General features: G+C 39.5%; 1 protein-coding gene across 1 annotated transcript in view; it reads right to left on the reverse strand.

Annotated features, from left to right (window-relative positions):
- Positions 1-22,391, reverse strand: part of dpy (fibrillin-like protein dumpy) — a 310,858-nt gene that overhangs the window by 72,801 nt on the left and 215,666 nt on the right. Inside the window, exons 14-15 of the mRNA XM_073969448.1 lie at positions 16,126-16,929; positions 262-14,319 (exon numbers count right to left, since the gene is read on the reverse strand). Coding sequence (XP_073825549.1) covers positions 262-14,319; positions 16,126-16,929 — 14,862 coding nt within the window. The remainder of the gene's footprint in view (positions 1-261; positions 14,320-16,125; positions 16,930-22,391) is intronic.

The following is a 22,391-nucleotide window of genomic DNA, read 5'->3' on the forward strand; positions in this document are numbered from 1 at the left end:
GCCTGAGATCATATCAAAACATAACAACACATCATTGACCTTTCTCCTTCCATTCATTACTTCATTCATTCCCAAATATGGTGGATGGTGGATGTATGTTGATGAACCATAAACCCCAAATTGTATTCTCCTTGTTTATGGATTTCAATTTGCATTCCAGACAGTTGAAGAAGTAGAAGAAGTAGGAGGAAGAAGTAACAGTAAAACATAACACACACAATTTTGACCTTTGTTTTTCTTTTTCTTTTTTCATTCAGTTACCTGCTATGATGTGGCAATCACTTGCCCTTGGATCGGTTGGTACGTGTGCGCAGAAACACATGGGTGTATGCTTAAGGGTATGACATTTCGTATATATGGGCCGATATTTATTACAAATGTTCGGATAAAAGTAGCAGGGTTTGGCACAATTGCGACCAATACAAGTCTCATCGTCATTACAGTCATAGTCAGTTATGCAGCAAATGTCGGTACGGTTTTTGGGTGTCTTTGTAAAAGTTTGTATGAAAGTCGGGGCTGTTGTATGGGGTGTAGCTAAATCAAACTTAGGCGTAGTCTTGGTACTTATATACGATGGTTCTAAAGTAGTGGCAGTAAGATCTTTAGCAATGGTGGCAGTGGTCAGAGTGGTTAAATCAAATTTCGTCGTTATGGCAGTTAAAGAAGTTTCGGTTGTATTAGCAGTATACGATGGAACACTCTCGGTTGTAGTTGTTTCAATTTCATCCGGAATCTTTGTGGTCATGTTCAGGGTCTTTGCTGAAGTGGTTGTAATTGTTATGGGAGTGACGGTATAAATTTGTGTCATTTGTTCGGTAGTGGGGGTCACAAATTCGGAAGAGGTAGTGGCTTGAGTGGCATTGACACCAACAAGTGTTGTTACGGTTTCAGGAGTTACGGTAACCACCTTGGTTGTAATATCTTCGGGGGTAATTGTAATATTTTCTTTACTCAGTTCCTCAGGACTGGAAGTTGTAATCAATTCTTCCGCTGAAGTCGTGGGAAGGGTAGTTGGAATTTCAGTTGTTATTGGTATTATGGCACTTGGGGTTGTGGTTAATACTTTTTCAGTGGTAGAGGATGGCTCTGTTGGAATTTCAGTTGTCAGAAGCTTATCAGCCGATGTTGTAATTTCTTCCTCAATGGAAGTGGAGATTTCGGTAAAATCTTTTTCTAATGGTGTGCTTGACTCTGTGGAGGTTGTCGTCATTTCTCTTTCAGAAGAAGTAGGATGTTCAGAGGGAATTGTGGTAGTTTCCCCTTCAGATGGAGTGGAAGACTCTGTTACAATTGTGATAATTTCTCTTTCAGTGGACATGGAAATCTCCGTGGGAGCAATTTCTTTTTCTGTGAATGTGGGTGTCTCTGTTGGAATAATAGTTTCTACTCTTTCAGTTGAAGTGGAAGCTGTTGTCGTTTCACGTTCAAAAGCTGTTGAAGTTTCAATTGCAGCTGTAGTGAAATCTGCAGCAATCTCCCTAGGAGTTGTACTCATTTCTCTTTCCGAAGGTGTGGAAACCTCTGTTGGAGCAGTGGTGGTTTCACTTGTTGGAGGTGTTGAAGTTTCGGTCGGACTTGTTGTGACTTCTTTTTGAGGAGATGTGGTAATCTCCATTAGAGTTGGAGTTACTGTCGGTACTCTTGCCGAGGGTGTGGTAATTTCCATGGGAGTTATGGTCATTTCTTTCTCAAACAATGTGGAAATCTCTAAATCGGAAATAGTAGAACTTTCTCCTTCAAAAGCCGTGAAAGTTTCCGTTGGAGCTGAGGTTGTTTCTTTTACCGATGAAGTGGTGACTTCGAATGGAGTTGTAGTACCTTCTTCCACTGATGAAGTGGATTTTTCAATTGGAGTAAGTGTGCCTGCAATTGGAGTAAGTGTGGTTGGTATTCCACCAGCTAATGTTGTTTCATCCGAAATTTTAGTTGTGGTGGAAATTTCTGTGGTTACTTTAGTTATCGACGAGACTGGTGAAGTGGTTTCTTTAATGGCACTTGGTGTGGTGCCGGAAATTTCTGTTGTAATTTTACTTTCTATGGTCGTATCTCCCATTGCCGCAATAGATTGGGTTGTATCGAAGATATCAGAAGGCGTTCTCAAAGTCGTTGGCATTTCCGATAATTCTTCACCGATTGTGGAAGCTTTTGTTTCCATTTCAGGACTCAGCGTGGTCATGGGAATTTCTTCAGTCTTAGGAAGCAACGTTGTTGCTGTTGTAGCTCCACTATCGGTTACTGAAGTTACAGTTGTGGGCAATTTTGTGTCCTCAACCACTCTCTCTGTTGTAGTCTTCACTTCACCCGCTTCCGTTAATGTCTCTTGGGTAGCTTCTGTTGTTTCCATTAGTGGGACTTTTGTGGCGCCCAATGTGGTTTCAGTTTCTGGCACTTCAGTGGATCCCATTGTGGTTTCAGCCTTTGGCACCAATGTTTCGGGAATTTTTGTGGTGCCCAATGTTGTTTTCATAATTGGCACTTCTGTGCCGCCCAATGTGGTTTCCATTACTGACACTTCTGTGGCACCCAAAGGTGTTTCAGTCTGTGGCACTTCTGTGGCGCCCAATGTGGTTTCTGTTTCTGGCACTTCTGTAGAGCCCAATGTTGTTTCCATTTCGGGAAGTTTTGTGGCGGCCAATGTGGTTTCCATTACTGACACTTTTGTGGTGCCCAATGTGGTTTCTGTTTCTGGCTCTTCAGTGGCGCCCACTGTTGTTTTCATTATTGACACTTCAGTTACGCCCAATGTTGTTTTTATTATTGGTACTTCTGTGGCGGCCAATGTGGTTTCTGCTTCAGGCACTTCTGTAGAGCCCAATGTTGTTTCCATTTCTGGAAGTTTTGTGGCGGCCAATGTGGTTTCCATTACTGGCACTTTTGTGGTGCCCAATGTGGTTTCTGTTTCTGGCTCTTCAGTGGCGCCCAATGTTGTTTTCATTATTGACACTTCAGTTACGCCCAATGTTGTTTTTATTATTGGTACTTCTGTGGCGCCCAATGTGGTTTCAGCTTCAGGCACTTCTGTAGTGCCCAATGTTGTTTCCATTTCGGGAAGTTTTGTGGCGGCCAATGTGGTTTCCATTACTGGCACTTTTGTGGTGCCCAATGTGGTTTCCATTAATGGAACTTCAGTGGTGCCCGAAGTAATGTCTTTCACCGTTGCTTCATTTGCGCCAAATGTGGTTTCCGATCCTGGGATTTCTGTGGCGCCTAATGTTGTTTCCATCACAGGTATGTCTGTGGAACTCAATGTTGTTTTCATTTCTGGCAGTTCAGTGCCACCCACTGTTGTTGCAATTTCTGGCAGTTCTGTGGTGCCCAATGTTCTTTCTGTTACCGGAACTTTAGTGGCTTCCGTTGTCATTTCAGCGTCTGGTAATTTTGTGGTGCCCAATGTTGTTTTAATTTCCGGAAGTTTAGTAATGCCCACTGTAGTTTCAGCTTCAGGCAACTTCGTTGTTTCCATCATAGGGACTTCCGTGGCGCCCAACGTTGTCAACACTTCTGGAAGTTTTGTAGTTCCCAAAGAGGTTTCCGTTCCTGGGAGTTCTGTGGTACCTAATGTTGCTTCCTGTTTAGTTACTTCTGTAGTGCCCAATGTGGTTTCTTTTTCTGGCAATTCTGTGGCACCCAGTGTTGTTTCCATTACAGGAATTTCTGTGGCAGCCAATGTCGTTTCCATTTCTGGGACTTGTGTGCCGCTCGGCGTAGTTTCCCCTACTTGGAATTCTGTGGCGCCCAACGTGGTTTCCCTTACAGGTAGTTCTGTAGTGCCTGATGTAATGTCTGTTGTAGGTAGTTTTGTAGCGCCCAAGGTGGTTTCTATTACTGGGACTTCTGTGGGGCTTAATGTAGTTTCCATTACTGAAACTTCTGTGATACCTAATGTCGTTTCCTTTTCTGGGACTTGTGTGGCGCCTAAGGTGGTTTCTATTCCTGGGAGTCCTGTGGTTCCCAAAGAGGATTCTTTTTCTGGCGATTCTGTGGCTCTTAATGTCGTTTCCATTACGGAACCCTCTGTAACTTCCATCGTGGTTTCTCTTATGGGAACTTTGGTAACGCCCATTGTTGTTTCGATTAATGGAACTTCAGTGGCGCTGAATGTAGTTTCTATTTCTGGGACTTGAGTCGTTTCCTTTCCTGTATGTTTAGTGGCGCCCAATGTGGTTTCCATTTTTGGACCTTCTGTGGCGCCCAACGTTGTTTCCTTCTCAGGAACTTTTGTGGCTCCCAATGTGGTTTCCACCACTGAAGCTTCTGTGGTTCCCAAAGTGGTTTCCATTATTGGACTTTCAGTGGCGCCCAATGTGGTTTTCATCACTGGAGCTTTTGTGGCGCCGAACGTTGTTTCCGTTTCTAAAACTTCTGTGGTTTCACTTTCTAAAATCTCTTTGGGTGTCATAGTAGTTCTCATTGTCTCAGTTTGGTCAACTTCGGTTGGTTGTTGACTGGTGGGAATTGCAGCAACAATTTCAGTACTTTCCTCCTTTGGCAACTTAGGCCCTATAGTTTGTTTTTCCACCACCTTAGGTTCGGTAACATGTTGGATTGCTTCGGTTGTAACCACTATAGTGGGAACAGCTTCTGTCACCGTGGTATCCTTCGGAATATAGGTTATTTCTTCATCTGGCTTATCTGTTCTACGCTCCAGTGACATTTGAGTCATGGGAGTTATGGTGTACGATTCTGTGGCAGGCTGTTCGGTAGATATAGCTTTCTGAGTGGTAGCAGAGGTTGTTGCAGCTTCTGTGACACCTTTTGTGGTAATGTCGGCATCTTTGCCTGTTTCAGTTACCTCCGAAGCTGATTTCATGGTTGTGGTTTCCTTACCCTCTACGGTGAATTTCGTAGATTCGGTTGTGGTTTCTTCTACCGCAGATAAAGTGGTTTGCTTAATAATTTCGGTAAGTGGAGTTGTGGTAATGTAAGGAATACCAGTTGTTCTACCGAAAACAGTCATTGTGGTGGGTTCGTATGTTGTGGATTTTTCAGTAATACCAACCGCTTCAGATGTGACAGTTTCGGTTGTGAATTTATCTGTTACTGAGGGATATTCGGTTGTGACAGAGTCACTTTTAGCGGTGGTTGTTGAAATTGAAGGAATTTCAGTACGTTCTGGGGGAATTGTTGTAACTCTCATAACCGTTGTCAAGTCTTCTGAAATTTGGCTTATCATTGTCGATGTTGGTAATGAAGCTTCTGTTGTCAAACCTTCCTTTTCTAAAGAAGTCGTTCCCTCTGTCTCAATTCTAGCTGTTGTCCTACCAGCCTCAGTAGTAGTTTCGAAGCCTACAATGTCCGTGGCCTTATCTGTCATGGATGTCATGGTCACTGGAAGAGATTCAGTCGTGTATATACCTTCACGTTCTTTTTGGGTAGTTGACTCTAATCCTGGCACAGAAGTTGTTTCTTTGAAATGATCTTCTTTATCTGTGGAAATGGTCAGCAGTGTGGTAGTGTCTAACATTTCTTCTTCGGGTTTGCTTGTAGTTTGACCCAATGTACTTGATTCAAATGTCTGAATTTCAGTAGTGGTAACGGTCTCGGGCGTGGTCGTTTTTGGTTGTATAGTCTGAATAAATGAAGGTGTAGTAGTGGTGACATATTCCGATTCTGTGGTTTCTGTAAGACCTAAAGGAGTTGTAGTTTCTCCCTGTGTCTGAGTGGTCGCTAATGTCGGTTTTGTTCGTTCTGTTATGGGAATTTCAGTGGAAGGTGTTGGCGTTTCAGTTTGAGCAGTAGGTATGGTAGTGGTTTCCCTGGGTATGGGAGTGGTTTCCCTTTCGGGAATGGAAGTGGTATATTTTGTTGTTGTGGTTTGTTCTTCGGAAACTTTTGAAGATGTTGTGGTTTGTATTTCAGTTTTGGGAATGGGAGTGGAGGTCATGATGGAGGTTTCAGGTACATATTTCTCAGTTGTATCATACTCTGTTACCGGTACTTCGGTAGTAATGGGAAGTTCAGAGGGTTTCGATGGCATTTTAGTGCCGAAAGCTTCTGTTGAAGTCATGGGACCTTCCGTCAAGGGACCTTCAGTCGTGAGATCTTCTTTGGAGGTTGTAAACATTTCAGATAAAGTGGTTTGTACTAATGGAGTTTCAGTACTCTTTGAAGAAATTTCAGTTTCTGAAGTCATAGTTGTGTCCAAGCCTTCTTGAGGTACAGTTGATGTTATTGGGCTCTCAGGGGTGGTGGGTTTTGTTGCAGCTTCCTTGGAAGTTGTAAACGAATCAGAGGATGTAGTTTCAGTTACTGGAATTTTGGTTTCCGAAGCCATCGTTGATGTTAAGAACTCTTGAGGTTCCGTTATTGGACTCTCAGTGATGGTTGCTTTTGTTACAGCTTCCTTGGAAGTTGTATAGAAATCAGAGGATGTAGGTTCAGTTACTGGAACCGATGGCATAGTTGAGGTTAATACTACTGAAGATTCAGTTGAAGTTATTGAACTCTCAATTGTGGTTGGTTTTGTTACAGCTTGCTTAGAAGTTGTAAGCATATCAGACAAAGTAGTATCATCTAATGGAATTTCCGTAGATTTAGAAGGAGTTTCAGTTTCTGAAGGCATAGTGGAGGTCATAATTTCAGGGGTAATGGATTTTGTTACAGCTTCCTGAGAAGTTGTCAACATTTCAGAGGATGTGGTTTCACCTGAAATTTGAGTTGTCTTGGCAGTTTCTGAGTGTACAGTTGAGGTCATAATTTCTAAGGTTTCAGTTTGAGATTCTGGTGTTAAAGTCTTGGGGACTTCAGTGATACCTAAAGTTGTTTCAATTTCAGGTTGTTTTGTGGCGCCCAATGTAGTCGAAAGTTCTGTGCGTTCGGTAAATTGAGTTTCAGAAATTATGGTTGAAGTCTTAGGGATTTCAGTGGATTCAGTAGTATAACCTAATGTTGTAGTTTCATATTTAGTTGTTGTTGTTGTTGGATATTGCGTTGCTACTTCCTTCTCAGTTGTGAGTATTGCGGATTGCGTGGTTTCTACCAATGGAATTTCAGTGGTTTGGGAAGTTGTTGACATTTGTTCCGATATTGTGGCTACTTTCATTGGAATTTGTGTGGTTAGAGTCGGAATTTCGGGTTGGGTTGTTGATGGAAAGGGTGACAATGTTGTTTCGAATTTGGTTATACCTTCCTTAGGAGTACTTGTGGGTAATTGGGAAGTTGTGGTTTCTGTACTAGTCACTGTTCTTGTTTTCGAAGAAATTGTGGTTATACCTTCCTCAGGAGTACTTGTGAGTACTTCAGAAGTTGTGGTTTCAGTACGAGGAATTGTGGTTTTCTTCAAAGGAACTTCGGTATCGGAAGTCAGTGTGGTGTCGGCTACTTTGACAGTTGTAGTTTCTATTGAGGTCTTTTCAGTGGCCTCGGTAGGAATTTCAGTTTTGGATGATATTGTCGAATCTGTTGAAATTTCCGAAACAGTATCCGTTGAAGTTGCATAGCCTTCAGGTGTTGTAGGCTTTGTGATTAATTCCGTTGGGGTTGCTGTAACCGATTTTTCTGTTGTGGTTTCAACCTCTACTGGCATTTTTGTTGTCAACGTTGAAGTTTCATAGACCGAACCTCCAGTCACTGTTGTGGTTTCCTTGACTTCGGGTGTTTCTGCCGTGCCAGGCAATTTGGTTGCCTGTGTCGTAGTTTCATATTCCGAAACTTTGGTTGTTTCCATAGCTTGTGGTGTTGCTTCAGGGGTAATTGTGGTCTCAACTTCCCTATCAATACTTCTATCGGTTGGTAGGGTTTCGAAAATAATTGCTGGCTCTGTGGTAATTTTGTATTCGTATTCTGTGGTATCTGGTGTTTTGACGGTTGTAGGGCTTTCCGAAGTTGTTTCTTCGATATCGGCAGCCATTGTTGTTGTTTCTTTTTCCGTTATACCGGTGGAAGTTACTGATTCTAGAGTTGTAGATTTTTCAACTGTGACGGTTGTTGTAGCTCTAGCAACATGAGGGGTTGTTGAGGGTTCTAAAGGAACTTTAGGGGTAGCGAATTCGGTAGATGCGGTTGTGGCACTTGTTGTTGATTCTTCGGTGGCAGTTGTAGCTCCAGCAATTTCAGATATTGTGGTGGGAAGTACGGAAGTTGCAGCTTGACCATATTTAGGTGTGGTAGTTACCATTGATTCTCCAGTGGTAGTTACTACTCCAACTTGAGATATTGTGGTGGGAATTTCAGATGTTCCGTCATATTTAGCTGTGACAGTTGTCACTGGTTCTTCAGTGGCAGTAGTAACTCCAGCAGCTTGAGGTACTGTTGAACTTTCCACGGGATTTTCGGTTTCCCCATATTTTACTGTGGTAATAGTTCCAACTGGTCCCTGTGGTGTCAGATATCCATAACCAGTTGTTTTTCGTGGCTCTTCACTTGGAATTGTGGTTTCGGTTGTTATTCCCAATATTTCTTCGGGTGTTTTTGTATCTTCTTCTTCAGTCTCTTGAACTGGTCTGTATGTTGGGAATTCCAGGGGTGTTTTTGGTGTGGCATATTCATAACCAGGTTTTGAAGGAATTTTTGTTTCACTTCGTTCCGTGGTTAGCAGAGAAGCAGTGGTTGTTTCAAAGCCCTCACCCATTAATGTGGGAATGGTAATATAGGGAATACCCGAAGTTTTACCATATGTTGTGGCCGTTGCGGCTGAAGTTGTTGATGTTTCCGATAACGGTTCTTCTGTTTTAGATTCTTTTGGTTCGGTTATGGTGGAAGTTTCATATTTATAGGTCTTTTCGGTTGTTGTTGGCTTTTCCTCAATATCTTCAGTAGCTGCAGTTTCTTTTGTTACACCTGCAGTGGTGGTAGTGAAACCTGTCACCTGAGGAGATGTTGTGGGGAATGTTGTTTCCTCGATTTTAGGTGGCATGGTACCTATGGATGGGAGACCCGTCGTTACATAGGGAATGCCTGTAGTTTTTCCAAAAATAGTAGTGGAGGTTTCATACTTCATTCCAGTCGTGCTTGTTTCCAATAAAGGTTCAGTTCCTTGAGGAACTTTTTGAGTTGCTTCTGTAGGATAAGTGGTTTTTGATTCTTCAGATTCAATGATTCGAGTAGTTGTTGTGCCAATAGGGCTGATGGTACCCGGATATTCAGTTGTAGGTTGTGTTGTTTTTCCTTCTGCAATCTTGGAAGAAGTTTCTATACCTTCAGTAGTCGTGGGCATCTCTCCTGTTACAACAGTTTGTGTAGATGTACCAATATCTTTGGTTGACATTTCAGTTATTGTTGTCAAATATTTTTCAGTAGTGGTTTCCGTAGCCTTTGTTAGGCCCATTGTTGTTTCTCCTTCACCCACTATGAGAGGTGTAGTTGTTTCTTCCTTTTGGCTAGTAGTTTTTTCGATACCCTCCGTTGTCTTTTTAGTGATTTCTTCAACAACAGCTACTGTGGTGGATACCTCCTCCTCGGTTGCCTTAGGTCTCTCTGTGGTTACCTTGGGCCGGATTTCTTCTACTGAGGCAACAATTGTTGATTCCTCAATTGATTTCGGAGTACTTGAAACTGTAACTTCTCGACCACTTTCTGTTGTTAGCTGAGGTTGTATTTCCTCTACCCGGGCTGTGATCTCAGTTTCCGTAATTCCACTTGGAGTTGTTGTTTCACCCATTGTTGTTGCTTTTACAGTGATTTCTTCAACAACAGCTTTTGTGGTGGAAACTTCTTGCATGACCCCAGAGGTTGTTGTAAGTATTTGAGGTTTAAGGGTGGTTCCAGATGGAGTTGTTGTAGTTTGGAATTCTGTTTCTATGGTGGCTCCCACTTTTGTAGTTTCTTGATATTTCTTAGTTGTGGTATCTACTCCCTTTTCGGTGTCAGAAGCTGTCGTTTCATCATAATCAAACATTTCCTCTGTGGCAGTTTCATCTTCTTCTTCCTCCTCCTCCTCTTCACCTTCTTCTTCTTCTTCGGTAGTAGTTTCAGTTGCTGCCATGGGGGTGGTGGTTGGTACTACTTTTGTGGTTTCCTTTTCAACTTCCATGGTTGTAGTTGGTGCCTCTTCATAACCTTTAGTGGAGGTTCCAGTTTTTGGCAACTGTGTAGAACCCTCTTCGGAAGGTTGCTGAGTTGTAGCGATCTTCTCTCCAAAAGTAGTAGTTTCTACCGATTTCTCGGTTGTTTCATATTCCAAACCAGTAGTTCCCTCTCTGGGGGTTTCCGTTGCTGTAGGTTTTGTTGTTGTTTCCATTGGCACGCTTTCTGTGATTTCGGTAACAGCTTTCGTTGTGAACTTTCCGGTGGTTGTTTCGTTTTCTTTGATTGTGGGGATTCCTGTTGAAATGTCTTTTTCTGTAACCTCCTCATAACCTTTTGTGGTTTGCTGGATGAAACCTTCCGTAGTTCCTAAGGTGGTTTCTACAAGCTTTACAGTTGTTTCCTCCAAACCCTTTGTGGTTAATTGTGAGTCGCTTTCAGTGGTACCTATGGCAGTTTCCTCTGTAGTCTCCATGCCTTTTGTAGTTTCTTTCAAAAAGCTTTCCGTTGTTGTTTCTCTGCTCTCTGCTTCAGAGAGAGTTGTTTTGCCGAGAGGAGAGATTGTTGTTGTTTCGGATACTCCCATGGTTGTGGTGTCTTTGGGAGGCTTCAATGTTGTTCCAGTCTTCTCCATTGTTGTGGTATCTTCGAAAATCAGTTGCGTTGTTGCTTCAGCTATTTTCGTGGTTGTTGTATCGACTTCTGGAACTCTTTGTGTTGTTTCTGATCCTTCGAAACTTTTTTCACTTGTTTCTGGAATTTCTGAGCTTGTTGCAATTTCTATCATAGAACCTGTAGTGACCTCTTCATATGATTTTGTGGTGGTTTCCGCGACTAAAGATTTCAATGTAGTTTCTCTTTCACCACCAGCTATGGTGGTGCCCTCTGTATCTGAAGCTGTAATTGTACTGGTAGTGCCCTCTGTATCTGAAGTTCTCAGTGTTGTGGTACCTGTTGGTGTTGACGTAGTTCCTATTTCTTTACCAGCTATTGTGGTGCCCTCTGTAACTGAAGTTCTCAATGTTGTGGTAGCTGTCATTTTTGTTGTTTGAACAGTGGGTTCTGTTACTGGAACCGTAGTTTCTTCGACATATAGTTTTGTGGTATCTTCCTTGTCTGTAATGAAACTTTCAGCTGTGGTAGCTTCAGTAGCTTCAATTTCTGTGCTAGTTTCTTTCACAAATGGTTTGCTAGTAATGAAACCCTCCGCTGTTGTAGTTTCAGGTGTGACCTGCTCCTCCGCCCTTGAGGTTGTCATAATTTCTTCTGTTATGCTTGGGATAGTAGGTTCTGTTTCTGCCACTGCTTCGGTTGTACTTACAACACTCGGCTCTCTGGCCATTTGTGTGGTTTCTTCTTCTGGCAACATTTTTATTGTTGTTTCCACACTCTTCGAAGTAGTTGGCTCTCCTCCCGCTGGCTGAGGTACAGTTGTATATTTTCCCAACTTTGGTGTTGTTGTCTCTATTTCAAATCCAGAAGTCAGAGTTGTTTCCACACTCTTCGAAGTTGTGGTCTTTTCTCCTACTGGCTGTGGAACAGTTGCCTCTTCTATTAATTTTCGTGTGGTTGTTTCCATTTCTAAACCAGGCGTCTGAGGACCAATTGTGGTAGTTTCTTTTACTAAAACTTGAGAGGTTGTAGCTTCCATGGTAGAGGCTTCAGTTTCCAATATTTTTGTGGCGGTGGTTCCAATTGGCATTTGAGTAGTAAATTCTTCATCTGGAGAAATCATGGGACCCTGGGTAGTAATTGCTACAGGGATTTCCGTTGAAATCATTTTCACAGTTGTCAAACCTTCCATGCTTGGTGTTTCAGTTGTTCCTTCCGATGAAGGGGAAATTGTTGTTTTCCTGGTTGTCGCTATAAGTGTGGTTTCCTCAGTTACTGAGGTTGGTGAAACCATTTCCGAAGGCAAAGTTGTATCTTCGAATGTTTTTATAGATTCTTTGGTTGTGACTTCTGGAATTCCAACAGTACTTCCAGATTCAGTAGTTGTCTTTAGCATATCAGCTTCTTCGGGAGACATTGTGGTCCCTTCAGTACCAGGAATAATTGTTATTGGCTTTTCAGTACCTGTTTCGGATTTCGTTGTTGTTGAAACCACTTCAAAATCAATTGTTGTCATTGTCGTTTCTTTAATTTCATCTTCGGTAACCACTCTTAATCCCGAAGTTGTCGTTTCTTCTCCAAACCCTTTAGGAGTTAAGGTAGTTTCTTCGCTAGAAGCTAATATTTTTGTTGTAGTCGGAATTTCAGTTCCTTGGAAGGGTGCTATTGAGGTAGTTTTTCCCATATCGAATTCCTTCGGAGCCTCTGTAGTTTTATCAAAATCGGTGATTATCTTTGTTGTCATTTCGAATTGTTTCGAAGTTGTTTCGTATTCTGAGATTGTTTTAACCTCTTCAAACACTTTCGGAGTCACCGTTGTTGGCATCGTAGTTCCTTCCGTAAATGCTAAGGATTCGGTGGTTGCCTTCTCGCCATCAGTATCTTTCGTGGTTGTTTTACCCACTTCAAACTCTTTCGGAGCCACAGTTGTTGTAGTCACCGTTGGTCCTTCCGTAAAAGCTAGGGATTCTGTTGTTACCTTCTCCTCTTCAAAGTCTTTAGAAGCCATTGTGGTTTCATCAGTACCTGAAATTATTTTTGTTGTTACATCGATAGCAGTTTCCAGAGTAGTTCGAGCTACTTCTAAGCCTTTCGGAGTTGTAGTTTGCGTTGTTGTTTCAACTTCAAATTGTTTCGGAGTCATTGTAGTTTGAGGAAAATCTGAAACAACTGATGTTGTGTTTTCGCTTGCTACTTCCGACTCAGTGGTTGTTAGTTCTTCTTCCACTGCTTTTGGTCCCACTGTCGTTTCTTCAATGCCTGAAATTGTTTTCAATGTGGTCGGAACACTTTGTGTGGTAGTTATACCGACATATTTCGGGGTAGTTTTTGCTTCTTCAACACCTGAAACGAATTCTGTAGTGGTTCTTTCCGCTGGAGTCATTGTAGTTACTGCAATGCCACTTTCTTCGGTAGTTACCTGGAATTCCATGGTAGTTTCTTCAATACCGGAAACTATTTCCACAGATTCTGTTGTTGGCCGTTTTTCCTCTTCGAACTCTTTCGGAGTTATGGTTGTTACCTCAATGCCACTTTCTTCGGTGGTTATCTGGGTTGTCATGGTTGTTCTTTCATCTTCCATAACTTTTCTGGTTGTTTCTTCGGCACCAACTACCGATTCTGTTGTTGCCTTTTCCACTTCCAAGTCTTTCGGGGTCATTGTAGCTACTTCAATGCCACTTTCTTCGGTGGTTATCTGGGTTGTCATTGTTGTTCTTTCAACCTCCAAATCTTTTCGGGTTGTTTCTTCGGCACCACCTACGGATTCTGTTGTAGCCTTTTCCACTTCCATGTCTTTCGGAGTTATTGTAGTTACTTTAATGCCACTTTCTTCGGTGATTGTCTGCAACTTCATGGTTGTTCGTTCTATTTCCAGTTCTTTCGAAGTCATGGTAGTTTCTTCAATTTCAGAAATTGTTTTTGTTGTAGTTTCTGCAGCGACCAAGACAGGTTCTGTGGTTGTTTTATCTACATCCAAACCTTCCCGAGTCGTTGTAGTTGCCATTTTTTCAGATTCTGTGGTTCCCTTTTCCACTTCCAACCCTTTCATTGTCACCGCTGTGACACCCTCCGATTCTGTGGTTATTTCTGCCACCTCCAAACCCTCCTTCGGAGTCTGGGTTGTTTCTTCAAACCCTAAAATGGACTTCACCGTTGTGGTTATTAAATCGAAAAGCCCACCCAAGGGGGTTTTCTCCTCTTCAACGTCCTTCGACGTTTCACTAGTTACTTCTTCCAGACCCAAAGTTGGTTGAGCTTCTGTTGTTGTTGTTGTTTCAGTTTTACCACTTATCGTTGGTTTTGTAGTACTATCATATGATCTTGTGGTCTCATCTAACTCTGCCTCAATTTCAGTAAACCGTGTACGCATTTCAGTTTGATTAGCTACATCAGCCAAGGTATATTTTATAGTTGTGGCCTCAGTAGTGGCCAATTTGTCCGGTGTAAAGTCTGTGGTAGGTCTTAATGTAGTCACTGTCACGTCCTGTCCGGTCGGTGGTATGTCAATACATTTATGTGTTTCATTACCCTGATAACCTGGCGAACATTGACATGTCATAACCCTATGTGTTCTGACTATACACACCACGGCCATTGCACATTCGTAGATACAAGGATCCACACAAACGCCCTGTGGACCACAGCGTAATACATCTGGACACTCAGCATCCTGTGAACATGTTATGGCTATTGTTGTTGTTGTTGTGGTGGTGGTGACTTCTTGTGGGGGCAGTGGTGTGGTAGCTGTGATTTGTTGTTAACGTTTTTTTGGACCCCCGACATGTGTCAAGTATTCAACGCAAGTTTTTTTAGGTTTAATTTTTTGGTAAAGGTGAGGTTGAGCAAAAAAATATTGTTGTTTTTTTGTTTTTTGAAGAGAGTGTAAATTAAGTTTTTTACAAAAGTTTTTTTTTTGGGTGTAAAGAAAATTTAAAAAAAATTTGATTATTAATAAAAAATATTTACAAGGGATAAAATCATTTCTATGGCTTAAAATATGTAAGACAAAGTGTGGAGAGAGATAAGGGCGAAAGAAAAGTATAAAGAGAGGGGAATCGGGTCATACTTTTGTTTTGTAGAGGCAACCTTAATTTTTACAAAATTCCTCAACTTTTTAGTTCTCATTTTCATTGAGTTTTCTTGAGGCGAAAGAGGGGGAAAATATTTTGCCTAGAATCCTATAGTAATTTTTTTACAAAAATATACAAAAAAGTATTTTTACAAAATTTTTAATTAATTATTTTACAATATAGAAAAAAAGAAAAAAAATAATTAGTAATTTTTTTAAACACTAAAACAATTTTTGGTTTCTTTTTTAGTTATTTCTAGGTATTTACACTTACAAAGTTAGCTACGTTTTCATTACGAAGATTACTTTACGCTTACGGATTAGTAATCAGTGATTTGTTCATTAATTTTTTTACAAAAACAAAAAAAAGTTAAGACTTTTTACTAAAGTTTTTTTTTTGTTTAGTACCAATTGGTTAAAGAGATAGTTTGGGGGCAGGAGTATTTTATTTTCTGTGAGAGTATCTAGTGAGAGCAAGATCAAGAGAGAGTGAGAGTGTTTGGAAAGGAAGGGAAGTATTTTTTTTTTAATAAAAATATTTTTTGGAAATTTTTTATACCAAAAGGTTTTCTTTTTGGGGGTCAGTGGGGCATTAGATTTTTGTTTGTGGTGGCTTTTGGCAGTGTGAATGTTAGGAGACTCTATTTGCAACTTCTTTTGTTGGTTGTTGTTGCTGTTTGTGAGCAAAAAAGTGAGCATGAGCGTGTGTGAATGTTTATTTTTTTTAATTTGCAAAAATAAATTTAATTTAAAATCCTTTTTTATTATTAAAATATCAGTCTTGTGAGAGGGCATTAGAGGGGTTAAGATAAAGAGAAACTCTCTTTCAGGGGAAATGATTTCCACTAAAGAAATCATGTGCTTGGCATTATTAGGAGAGTAAAGAGGGAAGACATACAAGGATTCCCTTACCGTGACTCTCTATGTGGCTTGACTCAAATCGCTCGCTTAACTCAAAGTACGTGGAAAACAGGTAGCGACACTGATTCAACTCTGGGTGGCAACGCGTTTCTTTCACAAGATTTGACTTTTGACTTAAGCGCTCACTCTCAGCAAGTCACATTGAGAACCAGTGCAGAAATCTGTTTCTGCCTTTCCCTCTTTAGAGAAAGCTTTTCTCTTGCTAGTGATACATTTCTTTCTTTGATTAGCTAGTTAAACTTTGGCAAAAGATTGAAAGATAGCGGGAGAGAACACACAATAGGTAAATCAGCATTATTAGCAAGAGATTTCGATCAATTGACAGCTATCTCTTTTCTGGTTCTTTTTAAGGTTATGTTTGTTACAGTAAAGGGATTAGAGAGCTTTTGTTTTTGTTTGCTTTGGAGCTTTAACTTAAAAACTATACACAGGTAGTTAAATAAAAAAAGAGACAGAGAGATTTGTTTTTTTGGTGTTGTGTGTGTGAGAGAGAGAAATACAGGAATTGTTGTAGTGGTGGTGGTGGTTGGTGGTTGTAAGTTTTGTGTTTGTTGCTTTACCTTTTTGACATCCGTAACGTGAATCGGCAATAAATCCACTGGGACAGAATTTACATATCGGCTTGTGATCCTCCACAATACACGGTGAGTTGGGAGCACATTGGGCAAAATCGCAAGGATTGACACACTGATAATTGCGGCAGGCCAAACCTTCAGGACAACCAGCATCGCGTAGACATATCGATATTGAAGGTTGGCAATCTTTCATGCATATGCATACCGGTTTGTGGTCTTGAACCTCACATGATTTATTCTCCGAACATATGGGTGCACGACCCACGGGCACAATGCAAGGGTTACGGCATTTGCCATCGGTACAAGCCATATTCGAGGCACAATCATCATCACGATAACATTCCCGTTTCTCGGGAGCACAGGTGAGCTCACCGTATTCATTGACAATAAAACCAGTTTTGCAAACACAAACCGGATGATGGCGTCTTGTTTCACATTTCTTGTGGCCACGACAAACAAATTGGGGATTTTGACAAGGATCGGTGCACTGGCCATATTCGCCACATTGCAGACTATCGGGACAATCATTGTCTTGGGTGCATGATATCTGTTCCTGGGGGTCACGAGATTGGCTTTGATCTTCATCGGCACATTTGGGATCCGGTTTACACTCAACCTCAGGACGTCCAATGAAACAGCTGGGACAGGAACAACGTGGTCTATGCAATACGGTTTTGCACAATGCATTTGCTCCACAGGCACCGCGTAAAGTGCAAGGATCAATGCAGTGGCCCTGCTGGCAAGATTTCTCACTGGGGCAATCCGTATCGGCAGAACATTTTTCGGTGTCTATAACGTACATATTGATTGATTGATTTGGGTTGCGTTATGAGAGGGCATGGTGTAGAATTTAAATTTATTTATATAAAGTTTTGGGGGTTTTACGAGGGTTGGTTGGGGTTTGGTGGGACCATTTGGGGGAAAGAGAGAAAGAGAGAGAGCAAGAGAGAAAGAGAGTAATGATTTGAAACAACATTGAAACAAGTTTTTTTTTGGAAAATTTCAGTGGTCCTGGGGAAAAATCTATAAAATGTGTAGGGGAAAGGTAAGGAGTTTTGGGGGGTTTAGGGGAAAATGGGAATGGTTGTGGAGTGGGGGATGGGGTTTTAAAGTGTAAAGTGTGAAATAAACTTAAATGTTAACCTAAAAATCCTATCACAAGCCTAACTTTTTTGTGGTATAACCCTACATAACGTTGTATTTGGTGTGTGTGAACCTATGGGGTGTGGGTAGGGGTGGATTTATAGTGTTAGCATGTGGCAATTTGTAGGTTTTTTTGTTTAGCAAGGGAGTTTTGTGGTATTGTCGTTCATGGGTTTGGGGGGGTTTGGTGCATTATTTCAATATTAAATAATAAGAAGAAAAATAATTTTGAGTTGATACAAAAAATATTAATAAAAAAATTATATTAAAAAAATTATAAATAAAATTAAGGTTTTTAAATTTTCTCAACAAAATTATATTTCAATTCAGAGAACTGTGAAGGGGAGACATCTCACATTTTTTATTTATATAAAAAATATTTTATTTTTTAAATAAACTTAGCAAACCATTAACTTGTGTTTTGAACGTAGTTCTTTTTGTACAGTGTTTAGCCGATTATTTAAAGTTATGTATTTTTATTTAATTTGGTTATAAGACAAGCTGATGATATTTTTAGTAGTTCTTGTTTTGGAGTTCTTGCGAAATTACAAAAAATTATTTTTTTTGGAAAATATTTAACAAACAAAGTTACACGACATCCAACACATGCGCTCTGCCCTGATGCAAGGACACGTTATTGGAAGAATATTCGATTTTCGAATTCATTTCAATTTATTTTTTTCTAAAATTTGAAATTAGATACAATTTTTTGTTTCTTTTGTAAAAAGAAAAAAAATATAGGAAAGTTATTTTTTTGCTTAAAATTTGGCCAGTTAAGTTGTAGGTAGGTAGAAAAGGAGTAAGGTAGGGGGGTGTTAGTAGCAGAGTATGGAAAAAAGTAGGGAGTATGAAAAATTTCTTTATACAAAACTAAGAAAAAAACAAAATTTAGAAAAAATATTTATATTTACAATTAGTTTGGATTGTTAGAATTCTCTTCGGGGGTTAGTAGAAAATTTGTAAATTTTTTATAGAAAAAATTAGGATTATATACAAATTTCATATATATAGTATTTACAACTTAGGTCTATGTTTTGGACACCGATTTTTTCTATATTTTTTTGGTTTTTTGGCAAAATGTTAGTCCTAAAAATTTAGTTACATATTTTTCATGGTACAAATACACAGGTAGCCGCATCGGCAATTGTTGGTAACATAAGGTGTCAAAATTTGACATCAATTCAATGCAGTTGACACATTATGTTACCATCAGCTGGCATGATAATGCTACCTGTATTATTGTACCATGATATTTTTCTTTGATGACGTTTTTTACAATGTGGAAATTATTTGTTGTAATTTTAAAATAAAAAAAATGATTTTTCCATAATAAAAATTCTTTCTTTTGCAACAAAAGAACTATTTGAATGCCCCAAAATTAATTAGCCTGGCATAAATCTTGTTGAGAAATTTAAGCCAATTTTTCTTTCTTTTTTTGTTGGTTGTTATAAAAATTATTATGACTAAATAAAAAATGGATTATGATAAATGGCGTGCTGTTACAAAATGCTTTAATAAAATTTATTAAAAAGGCAAAACAATGGCAAATTGTTTTTGAAGTTAGCAAAAATAAAGTTTATGACATGTGTGGTGGTTGTGGTTTGTTTTCTGTGTTTGATTTTTTGTTTTTGCTTTTTATTTGTAGGCAGAACTATGTGTGAGAATTGTCCCGTCCACAGTTCCCAATCTGAGACTTGTTTCTAGTTTATTGTGTTTGTAGTATAAGGGAAAACAAAATTTCTTATATGTAAACAAAATTAGTTATATAAAATTATTTTAAAAACAAAAAAAAAAAAAAAATTAAAGCTCAAAATTATAGTTCTTAATACATTACCAAAACATAAGAGGGCTAAGGAGCAGGAGTATGGTGGGTATAAAAAGGAGTGGATGGGGTACCTTAAGGGATAATAGTAAAGGTTGTCGTTGGTGGTAACCTAGGGGGTGTATTCTATAAATACATTTAATCACTTTAGGGTTATTGTTCGTTTTTTTGAGTACGCTGTTTGTGTGACCCGGGTTTTTCATCACTTCTTATTTTCTTGTTTTTTTTTTACATATCGCTATCGCGGCATATTTCGTTTAGTAGTTTATCACTTTTCTGTTAGGTCACATGTGCAAAATTTCATTATTTAAAATTCATTAGCTATTGTGAGGTTTGCATGTTGTTTTATTTGATCTGTGCAGAGATCCTAGTTCACGGCATGTTAAAAGTGTGCAGTTTTGTTTGGGTGCTTGTTAGGTACCTATCACATATGGCCTGTTTCTCTAAAATGATTCAAATTCGTTGAAATTATTACCAAACTTATTTTTATTCTGAAACATATTTGTTTCATTTGTATTTCAATCAAAGTCCCATAATAACATAAGTTTGGTAGTAGTTCGAACGAATTTGGTTTTGAATCTTCTTAGAGAAACCGGACTATAATTTATATTTCGTTCGGAAAGACCTGAGATGGCATTGCTTAACTTCAAACAGAACAATTTTGTTCATTAAAGTGAAAAATATAATAAAATAGACTTTGTAAAGAATTAATCTTTTATGTGGCGCCCAACGAAGCTCTAGCCAATAATTTCTATTTTTTAGGAGAGAGCTTAGAGATGGCTGGCATTGCTAAACTTCAAACAGGACAATTTTTTATTGGCGCGAAAAGAATTATAATGAAATTTTGTTTAATAAGTATTAATATTATAGGTGGCGCCCAACATGGCTCAGGATGTTTATGTTTACATATAAAAGTGAGTCTTCTAATTAAATATTCATCTAGTGGGGATTACCCATTATAGACAATTTTAGAATTAATATAAATTCAGGGCCTTAACAACGAATAAAAGCACAGACAAATATTTGGCGTCCAACGTGGGTCCCAATATTTAAGTAAATAAATTTAAATAAATTGTCATTTGGCTGTATTTGTACCCACGAAAGCTATCGTTGTACAAAACACACATTTTCATTAAAAATAACTATATTTTGGGAAACAGTTTTATGTGTGAAATTGGCGTCCAACGTGGGCACTAACAAAGGAAACAAAAACTAACGAAAAAAAAATGTAAGCAAATGACGCAGAACTTTGGCCCTGGTATTAACATGTTTGCCTAGGAATACACATTCGACTTATTGAAACCTTATGACAACTTTGTGGAAATTGGCAAAGCACAACCGGAGATTGAACTTCAACCGGACATAAGCTTCGCTTGGAGAACTAAGTAGAGGAGTGATATACATCAAATATATACAGAAAATGGGACAAGATTTTTGGTGAGGGATTTTAATTACCGCAGAAAAAATGTGGCCACACATCTGATACAATCTGACCTCAAGACCGAAGAAAAAAATTGATTCAAAAAATGTTTATTTATAGCAGATATCTTGGATCAGGAAACCAGATGGCAGATTGATTGTACTGTAGTCTCAGAAATACAGTAGACTCTGCCCCCGGGAGTGAGGGCGAGGGCCAGCAATGTTTTCTCACCTTTCCCTATTTCTTAACCTAGGATTGCCAAATATTGTTGAGTAATCTTGTGTCTACATTCTTCTTAAAAGGAGGGCAAACATTAACGTTGGGCGCAACAATCTGTTCCAAGTTAAAACTCATGATATGAAAAGATCCAATTGATGGTATCAGCGAAAATTTTGTCTAGAAGTCTTGTTAAGTCTGCGGAAGTTAGAAACTAACACTCTAAGGTTGTGAGAAGAAGTATTGTCGTCGAAGTGTTGAAAGGAGGGTGAACGAAATTTCCTCTCCTGAATCCCATTTCTTTTAACCTGTGACTTCCAACCATTCCTTAGAAATATTTTGCTGAAGTTAGAAACTAACATTCTAAGGTTGTGAGAAGAAGTATTGTCGTCAAACTGTTGAAAGGAGGGTGAATGAAATTTCCTCTCCTGAATCCCATTTCTTTTAACCTTTGACTTTCAACCATTTCTTAGAAGTATTTTATCGAGGTACTTATGCAAAAGATAAGAAACATTATTGTTGGGCGCCACGATCTAACCGAACTTAAAATCCGAATATCGTATATTTAAGGCCTTATAGATCTTTGGGAATATTTGAAAAGTATTGGGCGTCCTTTTTAGGGTAAGAATTTTCAATTGACAAATCCAACTCAAAACTGGACGTCTGGACCCACTGAACACAATTTTTAAATTTGGCGCCATTCGAAGTGTCTTTGTTTGACATTTGAACAATTATTATTGTTTGCTAGTAGAAGGTACGATGATAATAAAAATAGAGCGCTACACTACCGAACAACGCATTCTCATTGTGAAATTGTTTTACCTAAATGGTGAAAGTTTTGCGGCTACAGTTCGCAAACTGCGATCAATTTGGGGTCACAATAATGCTCCAAAAGAGCCAACTGTAAAAAGATTAATGGATAAAAATTGCCGGAACTGAGTCTGTTAGTGATGTAAAGACAACAACGCGCCCTCGACCAGTTCGATCGACCGAAAATATCGCAGCTGTACGTGATGATGTCGCTCAAACTCCATTCACCTCAATTCGGCACCAAGCTCAGCAAGTTGTTGTCTCCAAATCCACTATGCATCGAATTTTGAGGAAAGATTTGCATCTTCATGCATACACAGTTCAATTGACTCAGGAACTGAAGCCAGCTGACCATGGATAGCGAAGGAAGTTCGTTAATTGGGTATTGTAGAGACAACATGAAAATGCTGATTTTGCCGATAAAATCATTTTCAGTGACGAGGCCCATTTCCAAATTGATGGCTTCGTCAATAGGCAGAATTGTCGCATTTGGGGTGAGGAAAATCCTCGAGTGATTCACTAGAAGCAAATGCATCCTCAACGTGTCACTGTGTGGTATGGTTTTTGGTCTGGAGGAATCATTGAACCTTTTTTATGAAAATGAGACAGGTCAAGCGCAAACAGGCAATGATGTTCGGTATCGTGAAATGATAGCCAGTTTTTTTCTTGCCTAGATTTGCAGAAATGAATGTGGAGGGCATGTGGTTTCAACAAGACGGCGCCACATGTCATACAGCCAGAGATGAATTGTTTCTCTGCATCATTACTCGAAATAATTTCATAGTGGGTATTCAATTGGCGTAGTCACACCTAATCAATATTGAGCGAGGGGCATTTTCT

Source organism: Musca autumnalis, unplaced genomic scaffold, assembly GCF_047663935.1.
Source record: "Musca autumnalis isolate F117 unplaced genomic scaffold, ASM4766393v1 scaffold_2, whole genome shotgun sequence".
NCBI classification, from domain to species: Eukaryota; Metazoa; Arthropoda; class Insecta; order Diptera; family Muscidae; genus Musca; species Musca autumnalis.